Source organism: Salvelinus alpinus, chromosome 35, assembly GCF_045679555.1.
Source record: "Salvelinus alpinus chromosome 35, SLU_Salpinus.1, whole genome shotgun sequence".
Classification (NCBI taxonomy): Eukaryota; Metazoa; Chordata; class Actinopteri; order Salmoniformes; family Salmonidae; genus Salvelinus; species Salvelinus alpinus.
Window position 1 is genome coordinate 14,802,316 of NC_092120.1, and position 17,790 is coordinate 14,820,105.

Sequence of the window (17,790 nt, forward strand, 5' to 3'; positions counted from 1 at the left end):
CAATGCTAGACCTCATGTGGCTGGAGTGTGTCAGCAGTTCCTGCAAGAGGAAGGCATTGCTGCTATGGACTGGCCCGCCCGTTCCCCAGACCTGAATCCAATTGAGCACATCTGGGACATCATGTCTCGCTCCATCCACCAACGCCACGTTGCACCACAGACTGTCCAGGAGTTGGCGGATGCTTTAGTCCAGGTCTGGGAGGAGATCCCTCAGGAGACCATCCGCCACCTCATCAGGAGCATGCCCAGGCGTAGGGAGGTCATACAGGCACGTGGAGGCCACACACACTACTGAGCCTCATTTTGACTTGTTTTAAGTACATTACATCAAAGTTGGATCAGCCTGTAGTGTGGTTTTCCACTTTAATTTTGAGTGTGACTCCAAATCCAGACCTCCATGGGTTGATAAATTTGATTTCCATTGATAATTTTTGTGTGATTTTGTTGTCAGCACATTCAACTATGTAAAGAAAAAAGTATTTAATAAGAATATTTCATTCATTCAGATCTAGGATGTGTTATTTTAGTGTTCCCTTTATTTTTTTGAGCAGTGTATGTACACTGAATATACTGTACCAAACATTAGGAACACCTTCGTAATATTGAATTGCCCCCACCCCTCCTCCACCCCAACCCACAAGGTCTCAAAAGTGTTTGACAGGGATGCTGATCCATGTTGACTCCAATGTTTCCCACAGTTGTCAAGTTGGCTGGATGTCCTTTGGGTGGTGGACCATTCTTGATACATACGGGAAACTGTTGAGCTTGAAAACCCCAGCAGCGTTGCAGTTTTTGGCACCTACAATCATAGCCGGTTCAAAGGCACTTAAATATTTTGTCTTGCCCATTCACCCTCTGAATGGCACACATACACAATCCATGTCTCAATTGTCTCAAGGCTAAAATATCTTTCTTGAACCTGTTTCCTCCCCTTCATCTACTCTGATTGAAGTGGATTTAGTGACATCAATAAGGGATCATAGCTTTCATCTGGATTCACCTGGTCAGTCTATGCCATGGAAAGAGCAAGTGTTTTCTAAATGTTTTGTACACAAAGTGTATGTCTGTGTGGATGTATGTGTGCTAAGGTGAGGAGAATCAGAGCAGGTGGCCAGTCCAGTTCAAGTGTTCAGCAGTCTGATGGCTTGTAGGTAGAAACTGTCTCTGAGCCTATAGGTATCAGACCTCATACTCCGATACCGTATGCCCGATGGTAAGTAAGTGAACAGCTCATTGGACATTGAATAACAGGCACCAGAGATATGTACCCTAGGCCTACGAGTCTACTCACGTGTTTCTGCAGTTTGACTAGGCTTCTATTGGGTAGGGTACCAACATTTTTTTTTTTTTTTTTTTTAATTCTATGACCAGGCCAGCTGCCCACAGTGTGATGTACAGGTAACTACCAAAATAAAGGAAACACCAACATGAAGTGCCTTAATAGGGCGTTGGGCCACCACGAGCCAGAACAGCTTCAATGCACCTTGGCATATATTCTGGAACTCTGTTGGAGGGATGCGACACCATTCTTCCATGAGAAATGCCATCATTTGGTGTTTTGTTGATGGTGGTGGAAAACACTCTCTGGTATCGCCCCCACAACCGCTCCAGTGACAACTCTTGCCCTGTGGATGGAGGCATTGTCATCCTATGGGGACATAGGCATGGAAGCCAAAATAATGGTCAGCCCAGCTTTTTTATACAAGACCCTAAGCATGATGGGATGTTAATTGCTTAATTAACTCAGGAACCACACCTGTGTGGAAGCACCTGTTTTCAATATACTTTGAATCCCTTGTTTACTCAAGCGTTTCTATTATTTTGTCAGTTACCTGTATTAGGCAACCCCAGGTACAGATCTTCCTCCTCCAATCCATACCTTAACTATTATTTGGGAAAATACAAAACTGATCCAAGATCAGAGTCTAGGGGCAACCTTATCTATAAAATGAATGCAGTCTTAAGGCAACAATAGTGCCACCTGGTGCAGAATCCTGAAACTATTTTCCAGCCCATGGTAGTGAAGTAGAGAAGGCTTCTACTATAGTGTTACTTATTCAGATGCCCTAATACGAACTAATCACAGTTTCAGTTATATAAAATACATGAATATCTAATACAGCATTTTCCCCCAGAAATGTGTCTAATTTAGTCGAGCATGCTGTACTGCTGGCCTACAGACCAGCTAAAATGATGAGTGAGACTGGTAACAGAAAACTGTTTAGTCAAAAATGGAACTGAAAAATATAGAGTTAAGAAGTATTACATGTCATGAAAAAAGGGATCCTAGGAAAAGTTACCCTGCAGTTTTAGGAGGTATTTGTTGTACAGGTAAAGGTGTAGGTGAATACAGTTTTAAAAGTCATTCATAATATTCTCAATGGCTCACTAAACAGGAATGTATTACATTGATTGTAATCAATCAATCACTGAATAGCACCATATAATAGTACAATTTGAACAAAATCAGAAAAGCTACCTTCCATAAGAAGCGTAGAAACACTAAGCGTGGCCATAAAGGTATAGTGCCTATGGCCATTCATACATACTATGCTTGTCCGATTAAAAACATAAACAAATATTATTATGAGGCAAGATATGCACATTATATATAATATTTGATTCATAGAAGCTTGTATGTTGGTTAATATGTGGGAAAGTGTAGCTACATAAAGTCATGGCTAAAGTCCTTCAAACATTTGATGGAGCCAGGTACAGTAAGCCAATGGGACCTGACAAGCTCATGTTGTCTTCTTCTTGACTGCAATCAATTGGCTGAATGTCTGCAGGCCCCAGTACAGCAGGGAGATGGAGACAAAGGCCTACAGAGAGAGAGAGAGAGAGGGAGAGGCGTTAGGCCAATTTGTTCTTTACTTTATTAGGTGTCTGTGAGTAATGACTGACTCATTTTACACCTACATCTTGTTGGGACTAGATGCTGTTCGTGAGCACTTACCCCAAACAAACGTTACATTTTTTTACGTATGTTTCCAAAATACTCTGGATTGCTTCAAAGTAGATTTGATTTGCTTCATTCTCTTACCCTCATTTTTGGTGTACCATTGTATGCATTCATTCATGTGCACTGGACATGATGGTCAGACTGACAGATCTAGATACATAGGATAGTAAGGAAGGATCGATATTATATCCGCCCCACAATTGATAAAGGAGAAGAATAACACAGCATCATCTTTCACTTCATACATGATTGAAAGAAGAACTGCGAGCCAGACATATTAGCACGGGACACATAAGGAACGGCAAAGGTTAAGGAGTAGGGCAAAGTCATCTCCCATGATGCTCTCATGTTGGGGTCAAGAAGTCGAACGCCACGGGGGAATATGCCAGAAAATTCTGCCAAAAGCTGTCCTGTGGCGCCTGTCCCTCCTCCCCCGACCCCCTTTCCCTCTGTGATCTGGCCCATAAACTGCATCCTACCTCGCAGAGCAAGCCAAACCAGGCCCCTGTCCATCACAGGCAACGGCTTGATGGGAAAAAAGCAGCGTTTCCTCTGGACGCCACAGCTGTTTTCCTCCGAGAGGGAGAGTGGGAGGGAGTGAGAGAGCACAACAGGGCCTGGAATGTCCCACCGCTTTTCCGCCCCTCACTACCTGTCCTGGCAACAGGTTCCCCACTGAGGGAAGGAGAGGACGGAGGGAGGGAGGGAGGGAGGGAGGAGGGGGGATTGAAGAAAAGAGAAAAGAAGGAGAGGGAGGCAACCTGGGCCTGAGACCAAAGCCTCAACGTCTAGGGCGGACATACCTTTTTACACTGCAGCACTTTACAGAGACATGACGTTGTGATGTGAGCTGTACCCATCCTGGAGATGGGTTGGGATCAAAAGTGAAGCAAGGCCTCAGGAGTACCCCACAAATCACATAACAGGCCGAGCTGTCTGTTGGATCGACCGGGGGTGCTGTGTTGGTTCTACTCCCATCTCTCTGTTGGCCGTACTAAGCTACATTTTAATAGACTTCTCTGGGAAAATACTGCATGTGGGATAGATTACATGCGGAAGCGGGGGTTTGATCGTCTGCAAATAAGCACTACGAACAGAGAACACTGGTTCACCAAGTAGGAATCTCAACAAATCCACTCTCACTCACTTTGTTTTGATTTCAAGAGAGGGTAGTTCGTTAGAGCACCAATGAGTCAAACAAATGGGCTCAGAGCAGGACAAATAGAAATGCATGTGGTAGATCTTCATTTCTGAGTAGTTTCTGTTTTCTTGGGTCCAAATCAAGATACGGAACATACTGTTCTACGTTTCTGAGCAAGGAGGATACACTTCTACAGTATTGTCGAGACTGCATTGACTATTCTGCCATCATGTGATAAATAAAGTGATATATTGAATAGTCAAGAAAGCCACTACCAGGTGAGAGGGTAGCCTTTCCTCTCATACCTTTGACTCCCAACCTCCCTACATTGGGGTACCTGTGGCAGTCGTGGGCAGTAGGGGGTTAACATGGTGGCGCCCTGAGTTCTCCCATGCAGCTGCACTCATGATTGAAATGAAAACAGCGCAGAATGGGTGCTGTCAGGAGTGTGATATATGACTTGTAATGAGATGTTTCCAGAGCTCCCCTCCCGTCCATATGACTAGCCTGCCTGCCTACAGTACACATTAGGAGAGAGAGGGAGGGAGAGAGAGAGAGATGCAATACTCAAACATCTGCATAACAGGGCTAGGAGATTCTTAGACACAAACACATACTCCCTCAATCGCAGGCAGGGATACACACGAGTGCACACACACGCATGTGTAAGTATGTATGCATGCATGCATGCATGCAGTGCATTCAGAAAGTATTCAGACCCCTTGACTTTTTCCCAAAACGTTAAATCCTTATTCTAAAATGTATTAAAACACATTTTTCCCTCATCAATCTACACACAATACCCCATAATGACAAAGCGAAAATGTATTCAATATAAAAAACAGAAATACTTTATTTACATAAGTATTCAGACCTTTTGCTATGAGACTCGAAATTGAGCTCAGGTGCATCCTGTTTCCATTGATCATCCTTGAGATGTTTCGACAACTTGATTTGAGTCCACCTGTGGTAAATTAAATTGATTGGACATGATTTGGAAAGGTACACACCTGTCTATATAAGGTCCCATTGTTGACAGTGCATGTCAGAGCAAAAACCAAGCCATGAGGTTGAAGGAATTGTCCGTAGAGCTCCGAGACAGGATTGTGTCGAGGCACAGATCTGGGGAAGTGTACCAAAACATTGATGCTGCATTGAAGGTCCCCAAGAGCCCAGTGGCCTCCATCATTCTTAAATGGAAGAAGTTTGGAACCACCAAGACTCTTCCTGAGCCATCGGGGGAGATGGGTCTTGATCAGGGATGTGACCAAAGACCCGATGATCACTCTGATATAGCTCCAGAGTTCCTCTGTGAAGATGGGAGAACCTTGCAGAAGGACAACCGTCTCTGCAGCGCTCCACCAATCAGGCCTTTATAGTAGAGTGGCCAGACGGAAGCCACTCCTTACTAAAAGACACATGAAAGCCCACTTAGAGTTTGCCAAAAGGCACCTAAAGACTCTCAGACCATGAGAAGCAAGATTCACTGGTCTGATGAAACCAAGATTGAACTCTTTGTCCTGAATGCCAAGCGTCACGTCTGGAGGAAACCTGGTACCTACGGTGAAGCATGGGGGTGGCAGCATCATGCTTTGGTGATGTTTTTCAGCGGCAGTGACTGGGAGACTAGTCAGGATCAAGGGAAAGATGAACGGAACAAAGTACAGAGAGATCCACGACGAAGTCCGGAGTGCTCTGGAGCAGGTTCTCAGACTGGTGCGAAGGTTCACCTTCCAACAGGACAACAGCCCTAAGCACACAGCCAAGACAACGCACGAGTGGCTTCGGGACAAATCTCTGAATGTCCTTGAGTGGCCAAGCAAGAGCCCTGGCTTGAACCGGATCGAACATCTCTGGAGAGACCTGAAAATAACTGTGCAGCGACGCTCCCCATCCAACCTGACAGAGATTGAGAGGTTCCGCAGAGAAGAATGGGAGAAACTCCCCAAATCAAAAATCAAATCAAATTGTATTAGTCACATGCGCCGAATACAACAGCGTAATGCTTACTAAAAGTAACAAGTAATTAAAGAACTGCAGTAAAATAACAATAGCGAGACTACATACAGCGGGGTACCGGTACAGAGTCAATGTGCGGGGGCACCGGTTAGTTGAGGTAATATGTACATGTAGGTAGAGTTATTAAAGTGACTATGCATAGATGATAACAACAGAGAGTAGCAGTGTTGTAAAAGAGGGGGGGATGCAAATAGTCTGGGTAGCCAATACTGTACAGGTGTGCCAAACTTGTAGCATCATACCAAAGAATACTCAAGGCTGTAATCGCTGCCAAAGGTGCTTCAACAAAGTACTTAGTAAATGGTCTGAATAGTTATGTAAATGTGATGTTTCAGTTTAAATTTTTTATTAAATTTGCTAAAATATCTAAAAACCTGTTTTTGCTTTGTCATTACGGGGAATTGTGTGTAGATTGATGAGGGGGGGAAATTATTAGTCTATTATAGAATAAGGCTGTAACTTAACAAAATGTGGAAAAACTCAAGGGAGTCTGAATACTTTCCGAATGTACTGTATATGCACTCAAATACACACACATGCTCGAAGGTAGGTACATGTACATATATGTAGCAAACACACACACGCTCCTCTCCTGCTTGCTCTAGTTCCTCCCTCTTCACTATAAGCAGACACACTTGACTTCTGTCTTTGAACCCAGTCAACAGAGAGATGCTGAGCAGGTTAATGTCTCTCCAGAGAGGCTACTCTGTCTGGGGCTTAACAACTGTACAAGAGCCATGGGAAACACTACCCAACACACACATACAGAAACACAGATAAACGGACACACACACACAAATGCACGTATGCACGCATGCGCAGACACCCACATAACACACATATTGCTTGTGCAGTAGTAACGTAGCAAAATAGTCATGATTAAGTCACAAAGGGACTCCTTCCGTGTCTCAGTCTACTCTTTCCACTCTTATTATCAGCACTATTTTCTCCAAGGATGTCAGAGGACAGATCCAAGGTCACTACAAACCTATACGGTCCATGAGGCCTTTCCCCTTTCTACTGTTCTGGGGTCAGCGAAAGTGAAGAATAATTCACCATCCCGACCTCCTGGCTGTGTGTGTCTACACACTATTACACTGTCATTACTGCAGAAGCCATAGGCTTGGCACATTCTAAAGCCTCGGCCATGGAAGTTTAGGGCCATGTCTCAAATGGCACCCTGTTTCCTTGATAGTGCACTACTTTTGAGCATAAGGCCATAGGGCTCTGGTCAAAAGTAGTGCACTTTATAGGGAATAGGATACCATTTGGGATACACATTGTAAGCCTCAGCCATGAAAGTCTCGATCTTACTAATACCCATAATGCTCTGGGTGGCTCCAGCGGTGAGGCGGCCCACTCCGGAGAGCGCAGGCGGAAAGTTGGCAGCCGCGGCGCGACGGGAGCGGGTCCAGAAATAAGGGATGAAAAAACAAAGGAGCGAGACAGAGAGAGAGAGAGAGGGGGAGACTTCTGCCTTGCAAAATCAAGCCTGGTGTGCTTTGATGGAGCAATCAGGCCAAGGCAAAGCCCTGGAACTAGAGTCTCAGCGGACGTTCTGTAAATCAGTTCAATGGGATTCCACAGAGAAGGGCGAAGATGGATGGAACCCCAGGGGCTTGTAAGAGAGGGAAAGAACAATCCTTCCCTCCCTCCTTCCCTTCTTTCGCTCCACCTCCACCTCTGTCTTCTCCTCCCTCTCATCCTCTACTCTGTCAGCGTACTGTAGGAACCTGGAGCATGATCACATTCAAACATCCTGGCTAGTGGCTAGTAGTTGCCGGGGACTTTAATGCATGGACATTTAAATCAGTTTTACCTCATTTCTACCAGCATGTTAAATGTGCAACCAGAGGAAAAATAACTCTAGACCACCTTTACTCCACACACAGAGATGCGTACATACAACGCTCTCCCCCGCCCTCCATTTGGCAAATCTGACCATAATTCTATCGTCCTGATTCCTGCTTACAAGCAAAAAATAAATCACCAGTGACTCTGGTTCGATTCCAGGTTGTATCACAACCGGCCGTGATTGGGAGTCCCATAGGGCGGCACACAATTGGCCCAGCGTCGTCTGAGTTAGGGTTTGGCCGGGGTAGGCCGTCATTGTAAATAAGAATTTGTTCTTAACTGACTTGCCTAGTTAAATAAAGGTTACAATTCTTCCGATGGCATTGAGGAGTACACCACATCAGTCACTGGCTTCATCAAAACAATCGATGACGTCATCCCCACAGTGACCGTACGTACATACCCCAACCAGAAGCCATGGATTACAGCAACATCCCCACTGAGCTAAATGGAAGAGCTGCCGCTTTCAAGGAGCGGAACTCTAACCCGGATGCTTATAAGAAATCCTGCTATGCCCTCAGACGAACCTAAAAAAACGCAAAGCGTCAATACAGGACTAAGATTGAATCGTACTACACCGGCTCCGATGCTCGTCGGATGTGGCAGGGCTTGCAAACTATTACAGACTACAAAGGGAAGCACAGCCGCGAGCTGCCCAGTGACACGAGCCTACCAGACAAGCTAAATTATTGGCAAGCAACACTGAAGCACGCATGAGAGCATCAGCTGTTCCGGACGACTATGTGATCACGCTCTCCGTAGTCGATGTGAGTAAGACCTTTAAACAGGTCAACATTCATAATGTCACGCCCTGACCTTAGAGAGCCTTTTTATGTCTCTATTTGGTTTGGTCAGGGTGTGATTTGGGTGGGCATTCTATGTTCTTTATTTCTAGTTTTTGTGTTTCTATGTTTTGGCCGGGTATGGTTCTCAATCAGGGACAGCTGTCTTTCGTTGTCTCTGATTGGGAATCATACTTAGGCAGCTTATTTTGCCACATTAGGTTGTGGGATGTTGTTTTTTGTTAGCTCTGCGTAGCCTACGGAACGTGACGTTCGTTGTTCTTTTGTTGTTTTGTTTAGTGTTCTGATGTAATAAAATATCATGAACACGTACTAAGCTGCACCTTGGTCTCATCCTTCCGACGAGCTTAACACATAAGGCCACAGGGCCAGACGGATTACCAGGACATGCACTCCGAGCATGCGCTGACTAACTGGCAAGTGTCTTCACTGACATTTTCAGTGGTTAGGGTAGGTAACAACACATTCTACTTTTGAGAATGTGGGAATGGTTCATGGACACTTAAGGGACAGTTATGACGAATATGTTTCATTTGGGGATCTCATGAAGGACAGGAAACACACTAAATGGTATCTCTTAAAGTGTACATTTCCCATTTCTAAAATATTGTGAAATGTATGTGATTAAACATGAAACTATTTGTGAAAAGATGTAATGAAATATTAACCTTCTACATGAGAGTATGGATTTTCATATAAAGATTAACTAGTCAGTGGCCACACCCCCATGAGCCCAGACATCACATTAGGCGTCATAGAACCACCCCTTCTTCGACAGCGTATAAAACCCACTCCTGAAGAAATTCACACCAGACTAGAAAACATGCAGCTGACACGACATGTTTAAATAGTTGGCACTACAACTCTACCAAAGGACAAGACCATACCACGTGGAGCATTGGCTACACGGCTGGAAATAAACTCTGAGACTATCGATCACTACAGAATAAGAGCAAATCTTAGACGTATAATTACTAGTCGAGCTAGAAGTTACGTAAATCTAGAACAAGAATACCGACAACCGCCGAAGCATCTATTCCATGACAACATTTCTGAATGATACTCTGAAGTATCCATCCTAACCACTTACAACCACGAAAGACATTGTGACTTCTGGGAAAGTTAACCAGAGACTCTGATGAACCCTACAGGACGATCGAGGATTCCAACAGAGAAGACAACAACGACATACGGGCGTAAATATATATACATTGCAATTATTCTCGAATGAGCGGACGTTCACGTGCAAAGGATTAGCATTTCAATGTATATAATTATAGACTGTGTGTAGTGAATCCATTTTGTCTTTCCCGCTCTCTCAGTCCCCACCCCTTTCCTTTGACTACCAAGCCATCATATCGGCTTAGCCCACTAGGGACTTTTCTGTCATTGCTAGTAACCAATATCTACTGTTTGTTTGTGATGTATTTCTGTGATTATTTAGTTAGTAAATAAATAATTAAGCCAATTTGTATATTTCTGATTCATTATGGAAACTAGGGTTCGTGCAGATAACCAAGTATTTTACGAAGTTCAGATGAGACTGATAGAAGGTAAAGAATAATTCACGACTGATTGATGACTGAAATGTAAGAGATTTTTAGATCTCTAAGAGTTCATTCGGAAGACGGAACTCCTAAAATAAACTTCTCCGTGGTGCCCCAGGTTATTAATGAGTTCATTGTTGCATGATTTAATTAAATCACTTAATCAATTAAATGTTAGTTATCAATTTGATAAAATAGCATGTCATCACATTAATGATAGTCACAGACACAACAACCGACAATGGACCTCCTCCTATAGGGAGGAGTTCAGAGACCTGGCCGTGTTGTGCCATGATAACAACCTCTCCCTCAACGTGATCAAGACAAAGGAGATGATTGTGGACTACAGGAAAAGGAGGACCGAGCACGCCCCCATTCTCATCAACGGGACTGTAATGGAGCAGGTTGCTTGGTGTCCATATCACCAACAAACTAGCATGGTCCACACACACCAAGACAGTTGTGAAGAGGGAACGACAAAGCCTATTCCCCCTCAGGAGACTGAAATTATTTGGCATGGGTCCTCAGAAAGTTCTACAGCTGCACCATTGAGAGCATCTTGATTGGTTGCATTACTGTCTGGTATGGCAACTTCTCGGCCTCCAACCGCAAGGCACAACAGAAGGTAGTGCGTACGGCCCAGTACATCACTGGGGCCAAGATTCCTGCCATCCAGGACCTCTATACCAGGCAGTGTCAGAGGAAGGCCCTAGAAATTGACAAAGACTCCAGCCACCCTAGTCATAGACTGTTCTCTCTGCTACCGCATGGCAAGCGGTACCGGAGCGCCAAGTCTAGGTCCAAAAGGCTTCTTAACAGCTTCTACCCCCAAGCCATAAGACTCCTGAACAGCGAATCAAATGACTACGCAGACTATTTCTTACTTATCTATTTTTTACCTAACACTTATTTTTCTTAAAACTGCATTGTTGGTTAAGAACTTGTAAGTAAACATTTCACTGTATGGTCTACACCTGTTGTATTCGGCGCATGTGACAAATAACATTTGATTTGATTTAGTACTGGGGTTTGTGGTCCTCCTTTACTCCTCGTCATCCTCTTTTTCCTCATCTACCTCCTCATGAGTCAATGACAAAACATCTGTGACGAATTCCCAAGAACAACATAAGGAGAAAGTTACAGAGCACAAATATACCCCCCCAGAAATGCTAATCTCCCCTGTTATTGTAATGGTGAGAGTTTAGCATGTCTTCGGGGTATGAATTTGTGCATCTCTAACATTCTCAATTCCAAAGTGCTGGAGTAGAGAGTCAAAATAATGTAAAAAATTGTCACTGTCCCAATATTTTTGGAGCTCACTGTATATGTTATTACATTGATTAGATTAGAAAGTGAGTATGTGTGTTTGCATGTGTGCATGTCTGTTTTTCTGTTTCTTTTGGGGGGGGGGGGGGGGGGGGTAAGCTCCCCTGCAACAAAGATTGCCTTGCATTATATGATTCACTGTGATCAAGGATCTCTACACTTAAAAAAAAGCGGTCCAAAAGGGTCTTTGGCTATCCCCATAGGAGAACCCTTTTTGGGTTCCATGTAAAAACCTTCTGGGGAAAGGGTTCTACCTGGATTCAAATAGGATTCTACCTGGAACCAAAAAGGGTTCTTTAAAGGGTTCTCCTATGGGGACAGCCAAAGAAACCTTTTAGGTTCTAAACAGCACCTTTTTTTCTAAGAGTGTCGGCCTTAGAAATAAACACTTCTATCCCCAGTGTCTGTCTGTATCTATGGCTTCAGTTTATTATATTGTGACTAATACATACAGAACTTGTTCTGAGAGCGTTGTTGTTGTCTCGGCATGGTTTTTGGACCAGTGAGACAACAGCTGGATTTCAAGGAGAAATGGCGTCTGAGTCTGTAAGTACATAAGTGTTTCTTTGGATTGTAAATTTACCATCTAGTCATGTTGTATATTGTTGGTAATGGTTTTGTATTTCATTGATTAATCATTTACGATTAAGGGTCAATTAATTATTTAAACTCTTAAGACAACAATTATGGTGTGCTTTGGTTTTTGAGGATATCAAGTCAGAGCCATTATTCATAAAGTGTCTTAGAGTAGGAGTGCTGATCTAGGATGAATTTTGCCTTTAGATCAGAATTAATCATATTATATGGACGGGGCGCCTGATCCTAGATCAGCACTCCTACTCAGAAATGGCTTTCAAGAATTACCACAAAAAACAAGCAATCTATTTAGATTTCCATGGCCTTACCTGGCATGAGCCTTGACAACACATTTCTTACTGTTGAGTGACATGAACCCCAGCACATTGACTGATACTATTTCACACAGGCAGTAGTTTGGACTGTTTACTTGGAGAAAACACTATTAGCCCATACTTCTTTCAAATCCCTTCATTTTTGCCAAAGAGGAGATTTGCTTTCCATCCCTGGGAGCATTCAGATGATGTCATTCTCTCAGACTTTCCATAGCCCAAAATGATCCCTTAACCTCAGGCGTTTCAGTGTGTTTCTGCTACCAGGCATTCTCTCTCAAAGGGCTCTAACGCTAACCTCTCACACCTGAAAATGAGCTAGTAGAAGCAGATCTCTCAGATAACAGTGAATTTTCACTGATTGCTGTCTTATCTTTCATTCAGGGTTGGGGTGTCAACAATGGGTGGAACTATGGGTTTATGGGACATGTTGTTTTTGTAGATGGGTCAGGTGTTGGGCTAGATAAGAGCTGCCATGAGCTGAGGTGAGCTTTGGTGTTCACGTGAACTTGATAATATTGTTCTGACTCAATGGAACATTTTTTCCCCCTCACAAATGTTGAGAAAATCTAAATAAGTGTTACACAAAATAGAAGAAGAGATCAAATATGATGAATTAATAAGTTATGATGATTTCTGGCATACTTGTGGATTCAGTTACAGTGGGGAGAACAAGTATTTGATACACTGCCGATTTTGCAGGTTTTCCTACTTACAAAGCATGTAGAGGTCTGTCATTTTTATCATAGGTACACTTCAACTGTGAGAGACGGAATCTAAAACAAAAATCCAGAAAATCACATTGTATGATTTTTAAATAATTAATTTGCATTTTATTGCATGACATAAGTATTTGATCACCTACCAACCAGTAAGAATTCCGGCTCTCACAGACCTGTTAGTTTTTCTTTAAGAAGCCCTCCTGTTCTCCACTCATTACCTGTATTAACTGCACCTGTTTGAACTCGTTACCTGTATAAAAGACACCTGTCCACACACTCAATCAAACAGATTCCAACCTCTCCACAATGGCCAAGACCAGAGAGCTGTGTAAGGACATCAGGGATAAAATTGTAGACCTGCACAAGGCTGGGATGGGCTACAGGACAATAGGCAAGCAGCTTGGTGAGAAGGAAACAACTGTTGGCGCAATTATTAGAAAATGGAAGAAGTTCAAGATGACGGTCAATCACCCTCGGTCTGGGGCTCCATGCAAGATTTCACCTCGTGGGGCATCAATGATCATGAGGAAGGTGAGGGATCAGCCCAGAACTACACGGCAGGACCTGGTCAATGACCTGAAGAGAGCTGGGACCACAGTCTCAAAGAAAACCATTAGTAACACACTACGCCGTCATGGATTAAAATCCTGCAGCGCACGCAAGGTCCCCCTGCTTAAGCCAGTGCATGTCCAGGCCCGTCTGAAGTTTGCCAATGACCATCTGGATGATCCAGAGGAGGAATGGGAGAAGGTCATGTGGTCTGATGAGACAAAAATAGAGCTTTTTGGTCTAACTCCACTCGCCGTGTTTGGAGGAAGAAGAAGTATGAGTACAACCCCAAGAACACCATCCCAACCGTGAAGCATGGAGGTGGAAACATCATTCTTTGGGGATGCTTTTCTGCAAAGGGGACAGGACGACTGCACCGTATTGAGGGGAGGATGGATGGGGCCATGTATCGCGAGATCTTGGCCAACAACCTCCTTCCCTCAGTAAGAGCATTGAAGATGGGTCGTGGCTGGGTCTTCCAGCATGACAACGACACGAAGCACACAGCCATGGCAACTAAGGAGTGGCTCCGTAAGAAGCATCTCACGGTCCTGGAGTGGCCTAGCCAGTCTCCAGACCTGAACCCAATAGAAAATCTTTGGAGGGAGCTGAAAGTCCGTATTGCCCAGCGACAGCCCCGAAACCTGAAGGATCTGGAGAAGATCTGTAGGGAGGAGTGGGCCAAAATCCCTGCTGCAGTGTGTGCAAACCTAGTCAAGAACTACAGGAAACGTATGATCTCTGTAATTGCAAACAAAGGTTTCTGTACCAAATATTAAGTTCTGCTTTTCTGATGTATCAAATACTTATGTCATGCAATAAAATGCTAATTAATTACTTAAAAATCATACAATGTGATTTTCTGGATTTTTGTTTTAGATTCCGTCTCTCATAGTTGAAGTGTACCTATGATAAAAATTACAGACCTCTACATGCTTTGTAAGTAGGAAAACCTGCAAAATCGGCAGTGTATCAAATACTTGTTCTCCCCACTGTATATACTGTTATATGAGCCCTGCTCACAGCGAAAAGTGCCAACTGCAAACAGACCCTCATTGGCAAAGTAGCCTGCTCATGATACTGAATCCGACTACAGACAACAACTCTTTTCTCATTGATAGTGCAGTGAGTGACGCATTTTGAATACAAAGTGATTCATCATTCTCACAGCAGGGCTGAGAAGAGCCCATCAGAGGTTCCTTCTCCAATGCACCGGTCCACGGGAGGACAGGTGTATTTTTATTAGCTCTCTTAAATTGCTATGACATCACTAGTCAGGGAGTTAACCTGTTGGAAGAGTATCTCCTTAATGACTGTGGTACAGAGTCCAACCGGGCTCTACAGCACATTCCCTTACGCCTTCAAGCCTTCAGGCAGACAGACCATGAGCCTAAAAACCATATGTTACATCATTACAGGCCAGTCCTCCCAAGTCTCAACGCCCAGCCCCTAATCATAACCACACATGGATACATGTACGCACAAACACACACACATGCGGTGTACACGCACGGGCATACACACGCAAGCATGCAGGCACACGCATACGCACACACACACATACATACATACAGTATACACACACATATATATATATATATATTCTCTCTCTCACACACACACAAACACACATTTATATACACACACAAACACATACAGTATATACAAATATAAATACAGTTGAAGTCGGAGGTTTACATACACCTTAGCCAAATACATTTAAACTCAGTTTTCACAATTCCTGACATTTACTCCTAGTAAAAATTCCCTGTCTTAGGTCAGTTAGGATCACCACTTTACTTTAAGAATGTGAAATGTCAGGATAAGAGTAGAGAGAATGATTTATTTCAGATTTTATTTCTTTCATCAAATTCCCAGTGGGCCAGAAGTTTACACACACTCAATTAGTATTTTGTAGCATTGCCTTAAACAATTTAAACTTGGGTCAAACGTTTCGGATAGCCTTCCACAAGCTTCCCACAATAAGTTGGGTGAATTTTGGCCCATTCCTCCCACAGAGCTGGTTTAACTGAGTCAGGTTTGTAGGCCTCCTTGCTCGCACACGCTTTTTCAGTTCTGCCCACACATTTTCTATAGGGTTGAGGTCAGGGCTTTGTGATGGCCACTCCAATACCTTGACTTTGTTGTCCTTAAGCCATTTTGCCACAACTTTGGAAGTATGCTTGGGGTCATTGTCCATTTGGAAGACTCATTTGCGACCAAGCTTTAACTTCCTGACATGTCTTGAGATGTTGCTTCAATATATAGACATAATTTTCCTTCCTCATGAAGCCATCTATTTTGTGAAGTGCACCAGTCCCTCCTGCAGCAAAGCACCCCCACAACATGATGCTGCCACCCCCGTGCTTCACGGTTGGGATGGTGTTCTTCGGCTTGCAAGCATCCCCCTTTTTCCTCCAAACATAACGATGGTCATTATGGCCAAATAGTTCTATTTTTGTTTCATCAGACCAGAGGACATTTCTCCAAAAAGTACGATCTTCGTCTTCATGTGCAGTTGCAAACGTTTTACTGTGGATATAGATACTGTTGTAGGTCCTTTGCTGTTGTTCTGGAATTGATTTGCACTTTTCGCACCAAAGTACGTTCATCTCTAGGAGACAGAACGCTCTCCTTCTTGAGCGGTATGACGGCTTGTGTGGTCCCATGGTGTTTATACTTGCGTACTATTGTTTGTACAGATGAACGTGGTACCTTCAGGCGTTTGGATATTGCTTCCAAGGATGAACCAGACTTGTGGAGGTCTACAATTTTTTCTGAGGTCTTGGCTGATTTCATTTGATTTCCCCATGATGTCAAGCAAAGAGGCACTGAGTTTGAAGGTAGGCCTTGAAATACATCCACAGGTACACCTCCAATTGACTCAAATTATGTCAATTAGTCTATCAGAAACTTCTAAAGCCATGACATAATTTTCTGGAATTGTCAAAGCTGTTTAAAGGCACAGTCAACTTAGTGTATGTAAACTTCTGACCCACTGGAATTATGATACAGTGAATTATATGTGAAATAATCTCTCTGTAAACAATTGTTGGAAAAGGTACTTGTGTCATCCACAAAGTAGATGTCCTAACCGACTTGCCAAAACTATAGTTTGTTAACAAGAAATTTGTGGAGTGGTTGAAAAACGAGTTTTAATGACTCCAACGTAAGTGTATGTAAACTTCCGACTTCAACTGTATATATATATATATATATATATATATATATATATATATATATATATATATATATATATATATCTTACAATTCCAAGATGGCGTAGCAGTCGGACGTGTGTTTTGTCTTGTCCCGTGTAAATAATCGTTTTCCTCGTTTTTTCCGTTTATATTTTAATCTCACTTTCCATCTACGGACTGAATATACTCTCCTGCAACCCCCAACACCCAATGTGGTACGGATCTGCTATTTTTATACTTTAGAACCGGAACCCCCATCAGAAGCTAGCCAGCTAACTAACTACTAGCTAGTTATCAGTTAGTCACTGCTAGTGGTCTTTACCGTTAACTCGGACACCAGCCAGCCTCAGCTTGGTCAATACATGCCAGTCTGCACAGCGCGATATCAACCCAGAGAATATCGGACTGCTTTTTCTCTACCAAATCTCCAGATTACTACCGCAAGCTCTGGACCTTTACACCGGATCAGATAGCTAGCTGCAATCTGAGTGGCTACTCCTGGCTAACGTCTCTGTCCCGAAGCAAGCAACAGTTAGCCTTGAGCTAGCCTCGAGCTAGGCCAATCTCCCGGCTAGCCGAAGAGGTCCTCCGGCTAATTCTTGTGCTACAATACATATTTTGCCAATTGGCCTGGACCTTTTTTTGCCGACACAGAGCCCTGCCAATCCATCACAACTGGTCTAAATCAGCTACAAGCTAATTTAGCCATTTTTTGCCGCTGCTAGCAGCTTTTACCTTCTGCACAGACACCAGCCCTGT

At 43.5% G+C, this 17,790-nt stretch overlaps 1 protein-coding gene across 2 annotated transcripts in view; it reads right to left on the reverse strand.

The window, feature by feature from the left end:
- Positions 1-2,207: 2,207 nt before the first annotated feature.
- LOC139563913 (alkylglycerol monooxygenase-like) overlaps positions 2,208-17,790 on the reverse strand; it is a 54,176-nt gene continuing 38,593 nt past the window's right edge. For both annotated transcript variants that reach the window (XM_071382924.1, XM_071382925.1), the window contains one exon: positions 2,208-2,822. In XM_071382924.1, coding sequence (XP_071239025.1) covers positions 2,742-2,822 — 81 coding nt within the window. In that variant the 3' untranslated portion in view covers positions 2,208-2,741. The remainder of the gene's footprint in view (positions 2,823-17,790) is intronic.